This window comes from Ipomoea nil, unplaced genomic scaffold (assembly GCF_001879475.1).
Source record: "Ipomoea nil cultivar Tokyo-kokei standard unplaced genomic scaffold, Asagao_1.1 scaffold2480, whole genome shotgun sequence".
NCBI lineage: Eukaryota > Viridiplantae > Streptophyta > Magnoliopsida > Solanales > Convolvulaceae > Ipomoea > Ipomoea nil.
The window spans coordinates 1,596,909-1,612,772 of NW_017618908.1; the positions used below are offsets into that span (position 1 = coordinate 1,596,909).

At 34.7% G+C, this 15,864-nt stretch overlaps 2 protein-coding genes across 5 annotated transcripts; one reads left to right on the forward strand and one right to left on the reverse strand.

Moving 5' to 3' along the window:
- The first annotated feature begins 3,301 nt into the window (after positions 1–3,301).
- Positions 3,302–10,140, forward strand: LOC109152873 (lysine-specific demethylase JMJ706-like). Of its 2 annotated transcripts, none has more exons than XM_019300540.1 (10): positions 3,302–3,768; positions 5,659–6,037; positions 6,482–6,638; positions 6,713–6,932; positions 7,520–7,573; positions 7,664–7,743; positions 7,822–8,099; positions 8,238–8,633; positions 8,732–9,228; positions 9,442–10,140. In XM_019300540.1, the coding sequence occupies exons 1-10, from the start codon at positions 3,766–3,768 to the stop codon at positions 9,784–9,786; spliced, it is 2,409 nt and encodes an 802-aa protein (XP_019156085.1). In that variant the 5' UTR covers positions 3,302–3,765; the 3' UTR covers positions 9,787–10,140. The 2 variants fall into 2 exon arrangements, with proteins under 2 accessions (XP_019156085.1, XP_019156086.1); XM_019300541.1 differs by lacking the exon at positions 3,302–3,768 and adding an exon at positions 4,139–4,413.
- A 147-nt stretch (positions 10,141–10,287) lies between these two features.
- Positions 10,288–15,310, reverse strand: LOC109152874 (inactive poly [ADP-ribose] polymerase RCD1). 3 transcript variants are annotated; one of them, XM_019300544.1, is made up of 7 exons: positions 15,169–15,310; positions 13,162–14,412; positions 12,689–12,930; positions 12,453–12,493; positions 10,991–11,155; positions 10,795–10,890; positions 10,288–10,518 (listed from the first exon to the last, which is right to left on the reverse strand). In XM_019300544.1, the coding sequence occupies exons 2-7, from the start codon at positions 14,286–14,288 to the stop codon at positions 10,459–10,461; spliced, it is 1,731 nt and encodes a 576-aa protein (XP_019156089.1). In that variant the 5' UTR covers positions 14,289–14,412; positions 15,169–15,310; the 3' UTR covers positions 10,288–10,458. The 3 variants fall into 3 exon arrangements, with proteins under 3 accessions (XP_019156089.1, XP_019156088.1, XP_019156087.1); XM_019300543.1 differs by having other exon boundaries at positions 12,411–12,493; XM_019300542.1 differs by having other exon boundaries at positions 12,381–12,493.
- Between the last annotated feature and the right edge of the window lie 554 nt (positions 15,311–15,864).

The following is a 15,864-nucleotide window of genomic DNA, read 5'->3' on the forward strand; positions in this document are numbered from 1 at the left end:
ATTTTTGTACAAATTCTAATTACAAATATCTTTTGATTTACTAGAAAATTCGTAGGAGTTATTTGAATGTGTGTTCTATGTGAAGTTTGTTTTATGACTCTAACCGGCAAATGATCATTAGAGAAGGCTAATATGCCGCTCTCATAGAATTAATTTGAAACCTTATGATTACTAACTCAACTGCCTAACTAACTCGATTGTGGTTGCCTTTTAACTATATCTAAATTGATTGTACATATAGCATAAAAGCTTAAAGCACACCAAACGAACACATGCACGTATTTAATATAAGAGCATTCCTTTTTTTTTTTTTTTTTTTTTTTTTTTTTTGCATAGGTGGGGGAGAGAGAAGGGAAAAAATTTACTGCAAATGAAAGTTTTTTCGTGGGACTCATTGTCCCACACAAAATATGTCTGTTTTGCACAGGTGCGCGTCACATACACATCATTTCGAATTTTTAAATTCATATTTAAGCAATAAATAAATATTTAATTAACCTAGCACATGTTGGGTCAACAACATGATAGCGTCGCCCTCAGAGTTTAGCGTAGTTGGTTCATCGCCTAAATTAAAGGTCATAATCGGAGGCGCAGTGAGCGGAGATTGGATTTTTTGTGTGCACATGAAGATTAGAATCTGACCGATGGGTTGATTGTGCAACTCGCGATTTACCTCTGTAGTGGCTCTAAGAGCGGAGTCTTGTGGGTTTAGGATTAATCCAGCAAAGTTTGGATCATCTAAGTTTTTTTTTTAAAAAACATGATAGCGTTGCTAGAACGTGGTCCTGTGGACTTAGGATTAGTTCGCCAAAATTAGGATCACCTAAGTTTAAAAAAAAAAAAAAAAAAAAAAAAAAAAAAAAACTGATAGCATCATGCATACACAACGATATGATATATTAAGACGGCCGGATAGACACAAAAGAATGTGAAGGTGCAGCAAATTAATGGATTAAAGACCAACTATTTCGATCATGACGGTTCCAGAAATAACACATTCGATCAATTTTTTGAACTTTGGGTCTCCTAGTGACTTCATATCCTTTTTGATAACCACGTTTTAAGTTCAACTTTCAGTGGTAACCAACATTAAACTGATTTTGCCAATGCATATCAACTGTTGTTTATTCTCATTGTTACAAAAAATAATAATAATAATAATAATAATAATAATAATAATAATAATAAACGTTAAGCTCTGCTGCAAGTACAGACCCAACGTGTCAAGCTTTCATCGACCGCCGAACAATAGAACAATGATCTAACGACTTATGCAACCGTTGAGGCAGTTGTACGGTGTTCGTTTGCGCACGGGATCCTGGCTTCCTGTCTCAACTTCATCCCTGAATATTAAATAAAATGACATTAAATATAATGTAAATTGGGGTACCAGTCAAGGGTAAAGTTGGAATAATGGGTGTGATTTTTAAACGGTGGGATTTAATGCCCGGCAGTGGATTTGGTTGAACCGACGTAACAACCTCCTCCCACTTTCCTTCGTAGTTCACACTTCTTTCCTTTTCCCCGTAAATAAACGGGTTACGGGTATCACTACAACATTAAGGGCCGTTTGGTTCACAGAATGTTAAATTATCTTAGGGAATGTTAGATTCTTGAAAATGTTAAATTACTGAGATTTCTGTGTTTAGTTAAAATTAGGAATAAGGTTCAAATTGGCCACTGAACGTAACCTGAAAATGCAATTAGGCCACTGAACGAAGAAAAAGTGCAATTAGACCACTGAACACTCCAAAAATATGCAATTAGGCCACTGGACACTCCAAATGTATGCAATTTCACCGGATAGCAGGTTACCATCAATTTTAGCATGTTACTTGCTGACGTGGCAGTTGAGTTGGCATTTTAAATACTTTTTAATAAATTTTAATAATAAATTTCTTTTTTAAAAAAAATTAAAAGAAAATTTTAAAAAACGAAGGGGTTTATTTTTTTTATTTTTTATTTTTTATTTAATTTGTTTTTATAAATTTATTATTAAAATTTATTTAAAAATTATTAAAAATGCCAACTCAGCTGCCACGTAAGCATGTAACCTGCTAAAATTGATGGTAACCTGCTATCCGGTGAAATTGCATACATTTAGAGTGTTCAGTGGCCTAATTGCACTTTTTTTTAGTTCAGTGGCCTAATTGCATTTTCAGGTTACGTTCAGTGGCCAATTTGAACCTTATTCCATTAAATTATGTAATATAATCATGTTTGATTTAGGATTATCTTTTATATATATATATATATATATATTAACATATTTTTTATATATTTTAATAAATTTAAAAATTAAATTAAATAAATAAGATAACGGTATTATATATAATTACATCATTTTAAAATATTAACTAAAATCTTGAATTTGAGAAACAAAATTATTTTATATGCTAACATAACGTAATAAAAAATATATAATATAATTACAAAAATAATTTTATATACATATATATATATATATATATATATATATATATATATATATATATATATATATATATATATAATTAGAATTAAAATGACAAAAATTATAAATATCCAAGGTTATTTTTCATTACCTAACAAAATGAAGGGAATCACATTCCCTTCAAAATCCTATGTGGAGGGAATGTTGTATTTCCTTGGAATGTTATATTCCCTCAGAGAATATGAACCAAACATAAGAATGTAAGCTCGGGAATGTCACATTCCCTTGGTTATGTAATATAACCTGAATCAAACGCCCCCAAAATTCCTTTGTATTTTCCCAATTTCTTATATATATATATATATATATCAAATGTGACTTAAAAGTAAATTTTAAGTGAAATTTTTAATTCACTAGGTTAATTTTTTGGAGTGTTAGTTAACATGATATTTTCTTCGTTATATTATGTGTTTTTTTTTCGAATGCCATTATATTATGTGTCTAGTTTAGTTAATCTGACTTGACTCAAGTTATTTAGAATTTAATTTATTTTATAATATTTAGTTTGATTTAATTTGATATTAGTATATAAAATTTATATATTTAAAAATTATAATAAAAATATTATTAAATAAACATAAAAAATTGATAATTATAAGCAAACATTAAAAGGAAAAATTAGTTTGACCCGTGAAAGGTAAAATGATACTCCGTATTATTGAGTGAGTATTATGTGATTGATAAAATATATTGTATTGTTTCAGAAATTTAATGAAGTACTCAATTAGATATATTAAATTAAAAAGTAATAGTGTCTTGTCTTATAATACAAGGGAATTTTTTAATAGCAACCATAATAATGTATACGTATGTGTGTATATAAGTTACCTAAAGCCATTTTTCTCATTTTCGGTTTTCTAAAAGCCTGCCTACTGGATTTAATCTACTGTTCCTCTCACGTTCCTTCCTCTGTCTTCACTTTCTCTCTCTAGCTCATCGGAAAACGTCTCGTTTTCGCCGGAAAACCGCCATCGTCGTCAGCTAACAGCTTTGCCGGAGAATTTTTCGCGCATTTAATACCTTGTTTGCCTTTCGGATTTGTTTCTCTCGTTGGTGAGAGAGTTAGCAGACTTCGACGCTAGAATCGTTCTGATCTTCGAGTTTGGCTCGGTTTGCGCTGTTTCGAGAGAATGTGGCGAGCCTAAGGCCTTGTTTGTGGATTTTATCGCCCTAGATCGTGATCTAGGGCTCTGTCTGTATTGTTTCTTTTTTTTGCTTGTTTCTTTTGGGGCTGGTTTTTCGGCGACGAGTGAGCTAAGACGGAGTTGAGTATAGAACAGCTTCGGAATGAGATGGTATGTGTCTAGTTAAATGTATGAATATATAAGGTGTTTTAGTTTTTCTTCATTTATTTTTCTTAGTAGTTCATGGAATTCGCGGAATTTTGGATCTCCAGAGTTCGTTTAAATGTTTAATCCTACTGAAATTCATGGATTTATTTTGCAAAGCGGACCTCTCGTTGAAACGTTTACCCCTAACATGTAATACACATACTTCTTCGCATCTAATGCATTTTATATCTTAGTTAATTTTGTTAACTAAATTTTTCGGGAGTAATTATACCATAGGCTAATTAATTTATGATTTCCAGTCTCATATTTTTTCTGTTGTATTTTGTGATTTTTTAATTTTTTATTTAATGTTTATGGTTGCCTATATTGTGTATATACCTTATTAGGTTTATAGAAACTGCCATATTCTATGTCGGATGCTGGTCAAATGGTTATAATTTCTTTCTTTTACTGGCTTTTTGTGTGCGGCTGTGTTGGGAGTTGGTCTGCTGCTTTGATGTTTTATATTCCCGTTTATATTTGCCAGTTTTCCACTTTTCCTCTAGTTTAAACAGGTCAATTTTGTTCTCTATCCAGTTTGTTGCTTTGATTCTGGTTATTGAATCTACTTGGATAAAGTTGGAGTTTCAATTGAGCAATAAGTAGAAGGTGATTTTCAGGCTCTTGAGGTCTTCATCCTTACTGGTTGCAATGCATAAGTTGATTACCTACTCTGATGTATCGCTCTCAGTTAACGCAATTTTATGTTATGGACAAAATAAATCCTCTATGTCCTCAATTAATATCTTTCTCAACCTTTTACTGCTCACAACTTTTAGGAAGCCACATTGGGTGCACATTATCTATGTGAAGCTGCATGCATCTGAACTCTCTGTATATCTCATTGCATATTGAGGCTCACTGTTTAGACGTTTAGTAATAACTCTGAAGTTGTGATAGATACAAGCCTGTTGCATGTGATGTTTGGCAATTTCTGTTGTTGATTTTTCAAGGCTGACAGCAACTCCTAAAATTCTGGCATGGAGAATCTGAACATGGTTTAGTCCTTAACAGGCGTTGATACACAATTCATAAAATTCTGGCATGGAGAATCTGAAATTGTTTAGTCCTAAACAGGCATTGATGCACTATAATGCACTTTGCTATAATAACATTTTCAGAATAGTTGCATATCCCTTTGGTTGTGTTGAATTACTTGAATAATAGGAAACCTTAGTCATATTCATAGTAGAAGTAGGCTAAGTTTCCTATTCCTAGTAGGATTGGTTTAGCCCTGATGTTTCTATAAGAACTAATGACCGTTTTGGTCCCTCAACAATGTTGTAATTACCAAATTGGTCCTTGGCTATCAATTTTGACCAATTAAATCCTCAACTATTGATTTTGTAACTGATTCGATCCTCTATCAAACTGATTGATGACCAATTTGGTAATTAAGGAGGATCAAATCGGTTACGAAATCAATAGTTGAGGACTTAATTGGTCAAATTGATAGTCGATGACCAATTTGGTAATTACGACATAGTCAAGGGACCTAAACGGTCATTAATTCTTTCTATAAATATAGGATCTTTATACAATTTAATAGAGACAATCTATTATAATCTTTCATTATAATGTTTCCTTTCTATTCCTTCTTTCTTTGGTTTCTATCATATTTTGCTTCCGTTTAACTGGCATGTGGTGGCTATTCGCCACTTGGCAGGCTTCTCAATCCCTCAATTTCAACAGGTTGCTTTTGTTATGGAGTGGTTTTTAAAGAATTCTTGTCTTGTATCAACTTCCTTTGATTCTATATAAAATTTCAAGTTAGTGTCAGAGTAATGATTTATCAACATTGTTTTTGCATGGTTAAAATGTTTGATTCATTTGGAATCTTTTCTTCTATGGCAGGTGGAAGGAAAAGTTTGCATGTCAAGGGAAGTTAAATTGGAATTCTTGAAGCGGAAAAGGCTTCAACGTATGAAGTCAGAATCAATGAATGATTTTGCATGTTCTGGCAACATGATGAGCAGAAGTGGAGGAGATGCTCTAAGAGCACATGCAACTTGTGGTGTGAGAATTCCTGGTAGCTTAGACACATATCCACAGTCTGCTGCAATGTTAAATGGAAAAGATGCTTTCTCAAAACACAGGGTTTCAAAGTTTGAAACATCAAATCTTGATTGGATTGACAAGATTCCGGAATGTCCAATATATTATCCAAAGAAGGAGGAGTTTGAGGATCCTTTAGTTTATCTGCAAAAGATTGCTCCAGAAGCTTCCAAATATGGTAATGCCTCTGATAATAATCTGTTAGAGTCAATAAATTATATATTCATATTATATTTATTCTACTTGTAAAACAAAAGCTTGTGTACACACACACACATTTAGATAACAGGTGCTGCCATTCAAATGCTATACTTTGTATAAAGCAATTTAATAAATAATACTCCTACCGCCCCCATTCAGTTTTGGATAACATTTTAAAGGTTCTCTCTTTAAGATTTCTATTCTTTTAATATTGTGTTGTAATATATAATTTTATTTTAAAAAATTGATTTTTTAACTGCAACTAAACTTAAAAATTTAGTCAACCTGACCAAATAAATGGGTAGGAGTGAGGAATTTTGTGGACAGAGGGAGTAGTCCCCCCCCCCCCCCCCCCCCTTTCCCTTTCCATTTCCTTTTTCTTGTCAACTAATACATGTGTACTATCTAACTTAAATTTCAGGTATATGCAAAATTGTGTCTCCCATTACTGCTTCTGTTCCTGCTGGTGTAGTTTTAATGAAAGAGAAATCCGGTTTCAAGTTTACAACTAGAGTGCAACCACTTCGGTTAGCTGAATGGGATATGGAGGACAAGGTCACTTTTTTTATGAGTGGAAGGTTAGCCTCTTTATCATATTTACGCAACCTCAGTTGAGTTATTGTTTGGGTGTTAAAGAAGTGTGATTTTTCAGAAACTATTCATTTCGAGATTTCGAGAAAATGGCAAACAAGATTTATGCTCGAAAGTATTGTAGTGCTGGATGCCTTCCTCCATCATACTTGGAAAAAGAATTTTGGCATGAAATAGCTTGTGGAAACACTGAGAGTGTTGAATATGCTTGCGATGTTGATGGTAGCGCCTTTTCATCTTCTCCAAATGATCAGCTTGGAAAAAGCAGATGGAACCTTAAGGTGCTGATCTCATAACAAGCTTCCAATTTACATTGCAAAATTTATGTGGGTTTATTTTCTAAATGTTTAGTAATCTATTTAAAATGAGGGTTAATAAATACTCTGATTGTATTTATTTATTATCTATTCCCAATTTCACCGACTTCTTTGCTACTTGCTAACTTACTTTTTCTTTTTCAATGTAATTTCTGATTTTGAAAGTGGTGTTAGTGTTTCTCTTTTTCTTACTATGATTTTGCAATCATGATTTAATCATTGGTTGATATGTTTCCTGGTTTTATGTGTGAATAGAAATTTTTTTTCAGACTAGATCTCTTATTTTGGTTGTTATTATTATTTTCTCCCTCTCTCCTCTTGCACAGTAAAGATTTGTTTTCTCTTAATTTTATCTTCCCTATTGACCAGCATTTTTCCTTGGTTTTTTGGGTGGGGTGGGGGACATTGGGGTTGTAAGAGTTGTGGTTAGGAATAGTATGTCCTGTCAACACTCCCCATTTCATTGTGCTCTTCATGGTGACCCCCTTTCCTTATTTCAATGTCATCTTCTTTTCTTACAAATTTTAATAAGATTGTAATTTCTGCTGCAGAGAGTCTCTTGGCTACCTAAATCCATATTGAGACTTCTTGGAAAAACAATTCCGGTAAGGAAATAATTCGCATATTCTCTTTATTGTTTTCTCAATTTGAAGGTACTCTCTCTGGTGTTCTAAATGTTATAATTTGTTCTCTAGGGAGTTACTGAACCAATGCTTTACATTGGAATGCTATTTAGTATGTTTGCATGGCATGTTGAAGACCATTTCTTGTACAGGTAAATGTTCATCTTATTGACGTGAGCACATTGGTAACATTTATATTCTGACTGATCATTCTGTTTTCCCATGTATAGTATAAATTATCACCACTGTGGGGCTACAAAAACTTGGTATGGAATTCCTGGTCAGGCAGCACTTGATTTTGAGATGGTTGTCCAGAAGCACGTATACACCAATGACATTTTATCAGTTGACGGAGAGGATGGAGCTTTTGATGTCCTTTTGGGGAAGACAACATTGTTTCCTCCTAATATCTTGTTAGAACATGATGTTCCCGTCTACAAAGCTGTGCAAAATCCCGGTGAATTTGTTGTGACATTCCCTCGAGCATATCATGCAGGGTTTAGTCATGGTAAGATTTAAATTGTGTTTACAATTGATAATATCTAGCATAATATAAAGTTCCATGTTTTGTTCCTCTAGAATCTAGATGACTATTCACACATGGTGCAGCAGTTTTTAATTTTTTAATGTTTTACAAATTTTTTAGGTTTTAACTGTGGTGAGGCTGTGAACTTTGCAATTGGTGATTGGTTTCCTGTGGGTTCAATTGCTTGCCATCGTTATGCCCTTCTTAATAGGGTTCCCCTCCTTCCTTATGAGGAGCTTCTCTGCAAAGAAGCAATGCTTCTATCTAGGAGTTTGGAACTTGAAGATCATGAGTATGTAATGGAAGAAATGAAGTCTCACCTCAACATAAAAGCATCTTTTGTAAATTTGATACGGTTTCATCACTTTGCCCGGTGGTGCCTCATGAGAGTAAAAGCATGTACAGAGATATGTTTAGTTTCCCATGGTACCATTCTTTGTAGCATATGCAAACGTGACTGTTACATGGCATACATTAATTGCTCCTGTTCATCACATGCAGTCTGCCTTCGCCATGGTATGTGCAAACTGAACCTTCCTCGCCCCCCTCCCCCTGTCTTTTATACTTAGACTAGAGATTTTTTGGACCTAATGCTTAGTTCTGCGCTGTGTCAGATCCTTGGTCACTTGAGCTACCATGTGGCAGCAATAGAACCCTTTGTTTAAGAGAAGATATTTTGGACATGGAAGATGCAGCTAAGAAGTTTGAGCATGAGGAAGTGGTGTTGTATGAGGTTCAAAAACTTCACAAAAAGAGTGAGGATTTTTATATCCTTTCAAACTTGTTTCCGAAGGTAGAGGACAATGATTATATCCCTTACTGTGACTTGAATCTTGAATTGCCTGGGGAAACAGAGAGTGAGTTAGAAAGGACAGTTTGCAAGACTCTGTTGAGTATGGACACAGGAGCTTCTGTTTCTGAAACTCCAGTTCCTAATTCTTCTGATCATTTTTTAAGTGCCCATACGGAAGTACAGAGCTCAGAGACTAGACATATAGTAGATCAAGATGACGATGATGAATCTGATACAGAAATATTCAGGGTAAAGAGACGATCTAGATTGTTGCATAGAAGTCCTCATGATACCGTTTCTTTCAGTAATGAGCACCAGGTACACATTACCTGATTCTAGCTATTTTACATTAAAAATTGTTTCCCTTATCAGTATGTTAAACCATAGATGGATGTTGACTTCCTTGGGCAGATTATATAACTCTTCCTTCGATTTGGAAATTGCAATCTGTTCCAAGTCCATATTTTGTTTGCTCTCTTAATGGAATAGTAGTCAATCAGGAGAAGTAATCCAATGTATTTTATCTTGCAGGGATTCAAACGGCTAAAGAAGCATCTATCAGATGGACGCTCTGGGAAATTTAATACTACACAGTGTTCTCTTGCTGATGGCAGAAGTTACACTTCAAGCGCCATTCCTAATCACTCCAAGGAAGATCCGTACTCTGCTCTGAGAGACAGACCACACAAAGGTAGTGTAATACCCATTTCAATGAAGTGCAAGAAGTTGGCAAACGAGGAACCAATGGTGAAGCATAAGAAAGATGACAGTATCCAGCATGGGTCAGGGAGAACTGTTAGGGAACCATTACCCACAGAGACAGGGCCAAAGCGACTGAAAGTCCGAGGTCCATCAATCTTAGGAAGAATGAGCTGAGTGAACCTGACTTTTGCCTAACGCATTTGCTAATGGGGATCTAACAAAATGGTAAAGGCTAAAATTATAATCTGGACAGCAGCAGCACAACTTTTAACCAAAACTTAGGTTAAAGACAGATATTCTTTGTGCAGGCCTCTAAAGTGGGGCAATTTGCATGCTGGTGATTCTTATAGTGTTGTCGGGCTGAGGTGTTTTTTCCGTATTTCACAGGAGAACCCCTTTGTCCTTCCCAGTAGCTGAACTTAGATTTTGGGTTAACAACTTTTGATGTACATTTCCTTGACAATTCTGATTCATTCTTGTGGGGGGTAAGGTAGGGTTACTTCCCCACCAGCCCTTGATTTGACATCATGTACTCGTGTCTGCTGCCTCTCTCTTGGAAGTGTTTTCATTACTCATCCCTCTAACTACTAAAATAAATTTAAAAAAAAAAAGAAATTCTTTCTCCGTATTTCTTTAAGGAACCAATACTGAAAAAAATATGAGAAACAAAATGGCTGAGTCGAAGCATGTTCCTTCACATTAACGAAAGGCAAACTAGTATTTAATTTTGACATATGTAATGTAACTGCAATTCAAGGAAAAGAGTTTGGTATATTTTCATGATTATACTACTCATACAGATAACAAAAGCCACCCTTCTCAACAACCTGAACACAAGGAACCTCTTCAGTTTCCGGGCTCTGGTTTCACTGTAGTGACCAATTCACCAGGTGGCTGAAGCATCATCTGTCATAAAGCAAGGAAACATGCAGTAATAAGATAATATACTTAAACAATCAATGAATCTGGGAATTGACAAACACAACCCTAATATTCCAACGTTGAGACTAAAGAGTAGAGTGCTTCCAGCCTATATAATCTCTGGATGATCTACCAGGAAGTCCTCTTTTATTAGACCATGTGAACCAGCCTTTTAATCTTTGATTCTCAATTGAAAGTAGAAAAAAAAATCATTTTGTATATAGAAAGCAGGTTTTTTTAATAGACCGGTACAAATCTCACCTTGCCCTGAAGACTTGTTATTGTGTTCCTCAATAAGGTATCTCCAACAGTCAACCTCAGCTTTCTGATCAAATCATCCCGGCTAATCTTTTTACTCTGGAAATGTCACAAAAATGAAGACGCAGGTAGATATACAAACTTCAAGAGAAATAGGTGAAGGCCCAAATTACACTCCAATGTAATTGTATGCACACACCTTGAATAACTCATAACTGCTATTAATTCTTCCCATTTTCTCTGGATCAACTTCCTTGGAGATAGCATCAAACAATGTGGGGAATGGCATCCAAGGGGACCTTGGGATCCTAGGAAGAACCCTTCCTTGATGATTTTGTAGTAAAATTTGACGGTTGTTGTTTGCCTAAAAATTTACACAAGTAATTCTATCAAATATCAACTTCAAAACTCAGTGACGCCTGTACAATGTTACAATGAAATACCAAGCCTAATACATTAGGAAGGTTGACTGAACAAATATAAGTGAACTAGCCAGAGATGCATTGAACCAAAATCATTAAAACCGTGCTCGCTCACTAGACACTAAAGTCAAAGAGCTGGTACCCACATAGAACATTATGTGTTGTACTTGCTACTTGCTAGAATGAATAAAGCAAATGACAAGTATGTTTATAGAACTTAAAATTGGGAAATGCGTGGTACTGTGGTAGTACTAATTTTGTAGGACTCTGCACTATATGCCACCGTATGCACTTCTGAGAAATGCAATCAAGTTTTATGAAATAATATTTCACAAGGCATCTTACAGCACAGAAAAAAAAAAAAAATTGAAAACAAGGGAAATGTCTATTTGAAAATGTGGATCAAGGTCAACTATACTCTTTCCAACTTAAGATTGAATTTTAAGAAGGGCATGTTTTCCATTTATGCAACTTTGGGACACCCAAAAATGAATGTAAGTTACGTAGGAATATCATGAGTAACAAAGTATACTTCATGTAGTGCAAAAAAAACAGATGAAGAAACCAATTAAAGACTCCAACACTCAAAAACAGATTCTCCTTTCTAACTTTTGTAACACTTTTAAAACCTCAATCCTTGTAAATACTAGCCTGAGACTGGGTGCACGACTTCAATGATTGAAGACTTCTCTATTAGCATAAAAGCAGAGAAAACCAAAACAGCTTGCCATTGTAGAAACAGCCATTGAGGTTCAATTATAAAAGACCAATGCTGGCAATGCCTACTTGAACCGTTTTCTACTTAGAAGTTAATTTCCTACAGCAAAGAGAACATGCCAAAAAAGAAGAAAAAGAAAAAAAGGAACACCATTCTGCCTGAGGAAATGAATAGATTTCAACATTTAGCAACCTTCTTGTGCTTCATCCACATGCAGAAGAAAAATCTATTCTCACCATTCACACTTAATCCAGCAGATTGGATTTGTAGGAAAACAAATACCTGAATATGGCTTCTTAAAATGTAGATATCAGAATACTATTCAAATGTTAGCATCCTGCTTCAGTCATATAATACATGTAATGATGATGGCATCAGGGGAATATAAAACAAACCCAAGAAAAGAGAAAAGGGAAATGAAGTATAGCTATTTTAGTTAGAACACTCACCGGCCACGCTGGAGAGGAGTCCGAGCGTACCTGATCTGAAGACACCTGACAACAAGTACTAACCCCTGAAACCCCTGAAATATCATTCAGGTTCTCACTTTCAACCAGAGCTCCTGTCATGAAAACACAGTAAATGCCAAGTGTTAGATGTGTTCACTTTCAGAATAAGTCAATAAGAGTATTTTTACTTTGAAGTAATGCTTGCAAACTACTTTTAACGACATAAGATCAAAAGCATGCAACATTTCTGGGTGCAACAAGAGAGAGTCATAAGTCGAAACATTAAGAATAGCAGATTAAATTATCACCTTCAGCTTCAGAAGAAAACTTGAAACTAACAGCATATTCTGGATAGATATGAGTGTTCATGTTCATACTCCAAACTATGTAATGCTTTGGATTTTGACAATCATCTACACCATTATCAAAAGCCTCATTGCTGGGATGGAACTGCTTAGATACAAGATGAACTGGCTCCATATTTCCCATAATGACTCGGCACAATATCATGTGTCGTACACCATTTTCGTCAACATCACAGTAGTTTGCACTAGAGAGGAAAAGGCAAAACAAAAGTAGTAGCTAATTATTATGAAACATAAATAGAAACCAATTTTTTTTATTTAATGAAAAAAAAAAACCGACAGAATGATAAAATTGTCGTGTCGCAAAAATGTGCAAAAACAATCCGATAAAATTTAAAGCTCTAATTATAAGGGTAAGATTTTTATTTTTTCTTGAAAAGTTCAACAACAAATGAAGAGAGCAAAACAACATTTACCTGATCTCAGTATGATCAATAGCAACTAGATGAACTCCATAGCAATACGGAGATTTCATTTGGATAGTATCACAACTAACAAGGCCATATTTCATTATCCTAGAAAGCACACTTTTAGAAGAAGGAAGCCACGCAAATCGGATATTGGCATCCCCATGCAGTTTTTTCACGATTTCAGCCTGCTTCAGAAAAAGTTCCGATCTACCTTTCATGAAAATGCTTAAGCCACGGTATATATCAATTATATCTGCATGTGCAGATGGCTTAACGCCTGAAAAAAACATTTTCCTCACTGAATCAGACTCCAGATAGCCCAAAGGGGTACCCAAAATTGTTGCTTTTTCCTCTCTCTGTTCATTTTCAGCAGAACCCTCATCACATTTTGCAGCTGAAGAGCCAACATAATGATCAATATTTTCCATATTAGAATCTTTTACCTCAGGTTCAAGATCACCGTTAACTAGTCTAACAATAGTATTGGATTCCCCACACGATTCCTCTGGCTTTGAGATATTTGATCCATTTACTTCAATCTTAATTTTCAGCTTCATATCATTGGAGACTAGATTATCTAAATTTACCTCAATGTAATTGTTCCCATTTTTAGTTTCATAGTATTCATCCACTTCATCACAGTCTGTAAAATTTTCAGGGAAAAAACGGTTCCCAGCTTCATCAATCCATGCAATTGGTTGCTGTGAACCTGTCTTCAAGTCCACCAGCATTACAGAGACAAAGTCAAGCACACAAATTCTACCAAAAAAGTCTACCTCTATAACTGATTTCTCCATCTGCAAATCTTTTCTAACGATTGCAAGAATATCCTCAGGAAAGTCAGTCCATTCATCATTTTGATAATACATCAAACGTTTTGGAGGTCCACTTCTCTTTAAATTCAGATAATGTTGAACCATAGGTTTCCTGATGTGAAAACCACATTTGCCTTCGACTCCATTCAGCTTTCTTCGCTTGCCAAGCTTGTCTGTGCAAGAATTAGGAGGAGAGCTATTTGGTAGCAATAAGCAGGTAGTTCCATTACTAAATGTCTCATCAGATTGAGCCTCCCATTTTCTTTTCAAATCAACATCATAATGCCTATCCAATTCCCTTCCTAAGTTTACATCCATTTCTTCCTAGAGAGTGAAACCCTATCAACAACTTCAAATCGAAGATTTCAAAGATAACTCTATACAACAACTCAATCTTAGTTTTGCCTCATAGAGACCGTTCCATTTACAAAATCTGCATACCCTGAACAGTCAAAGATGCATAAAATCAATATAATTGAACATGTGTAATGAACTAAGTGAAAAACCAGTATACAAATTTCATTCCATGCAGTACCAAAGGGACATCACTCCATCGGATACATGAAGCATATACCGCATAAAGTAAACATCAATTGAACACACAAAAATAAGCACAATAGAGCACAAGTTAGTCAACAAAATACAATTTGCATATTCTACACAATTTTAAACACCTTTCCTGGAGAACACACATTAATCACCACCACACAACACAGCAAAACAAAACAAAATTAAAAAAAAAAAATAGTAAATAGTTTAGCCTGTTCCAAAATGATCGAGTTAAAAATCATAACAACTAAACAATTTCAAATAAAAAATTCTCTTGAATTTCCTCAAAAACATAATCCAAAAATTCTAGCAAAGCAAAATACACTTTGCAGAAGTTACATGATTTCAATTTCCAGAAAAACACAGAAATCACCACCACACGTATACATTTATAATTTAGGAACAAAAACAGAGTAACACAAACAGAAAAAATTTAGTTTAGCCTGTTCCAAAATGATCGAGTTAGAAATCATAAAAACTAAACAGATCACGATAGTCAACTACGTAAGAAACTACAAAATTCAAATAAAAAATTCTCTGAACCTTCCTCAAAAACATAAACCAAAAATTCTAACAAAGACACAACAAAATCAAACAAACGCAGTAAAAGCCGAGATCGAGGAGACAAGGGAGCAGATCAATGATCTACCAGAGTTACAGAGATTGAAAAGCCGACAAATTAGTCTTCCTCATCCAAATTGTACTTCCCGTCAACAGCGGTGTCAAACCCTAAATCCGCCCGAAGAATTCTCAGCGGGACAAGTGGACAACTACATCATTTTCCCCTATTTTCACCTTTTATTATACTTTGTGCGGAAAATGGAATGGACGGTTTCGCCCTCCAAAGAGACGCAATCATTGTTCGATTAGTAGCACGCATCTTGAACAATTGTTAAATTTGTAAAGGATAAATTAGGGATTACACATTTTTGGAAGAAAAAAGTATTAAGAAGAAAGGCGGTTATTGAAAGTGCTTCGCCGCATTTCCTGGGAGAGAGAGGGGTTAAATGGTGAATAAGACTAAGTTCAGGCCTCGGGAGTCAATTAATTATTCTGCAAATTAGTGTTTCATAATTTATCAAAAAAGTATCAAAATCCTGACGTATATCAATGCAAGACAATCAAAATTTTCATAAAAGTAAATATTTCAATAATGCATAATTATGACCTGTGACATAAATGTTGGATTAACGGGTGCAATAGCAATATTAGAGTGAAGCACTCTTACTGGATAGTACCGTAAGCATAGTTCTTGCAACACAATCCTATTAATTGGCGTGATCCATGCTTCCTCTTGTTGACAGCCATAATGAATTCTTAATTTATTCTAGTCCATGTTTCACTG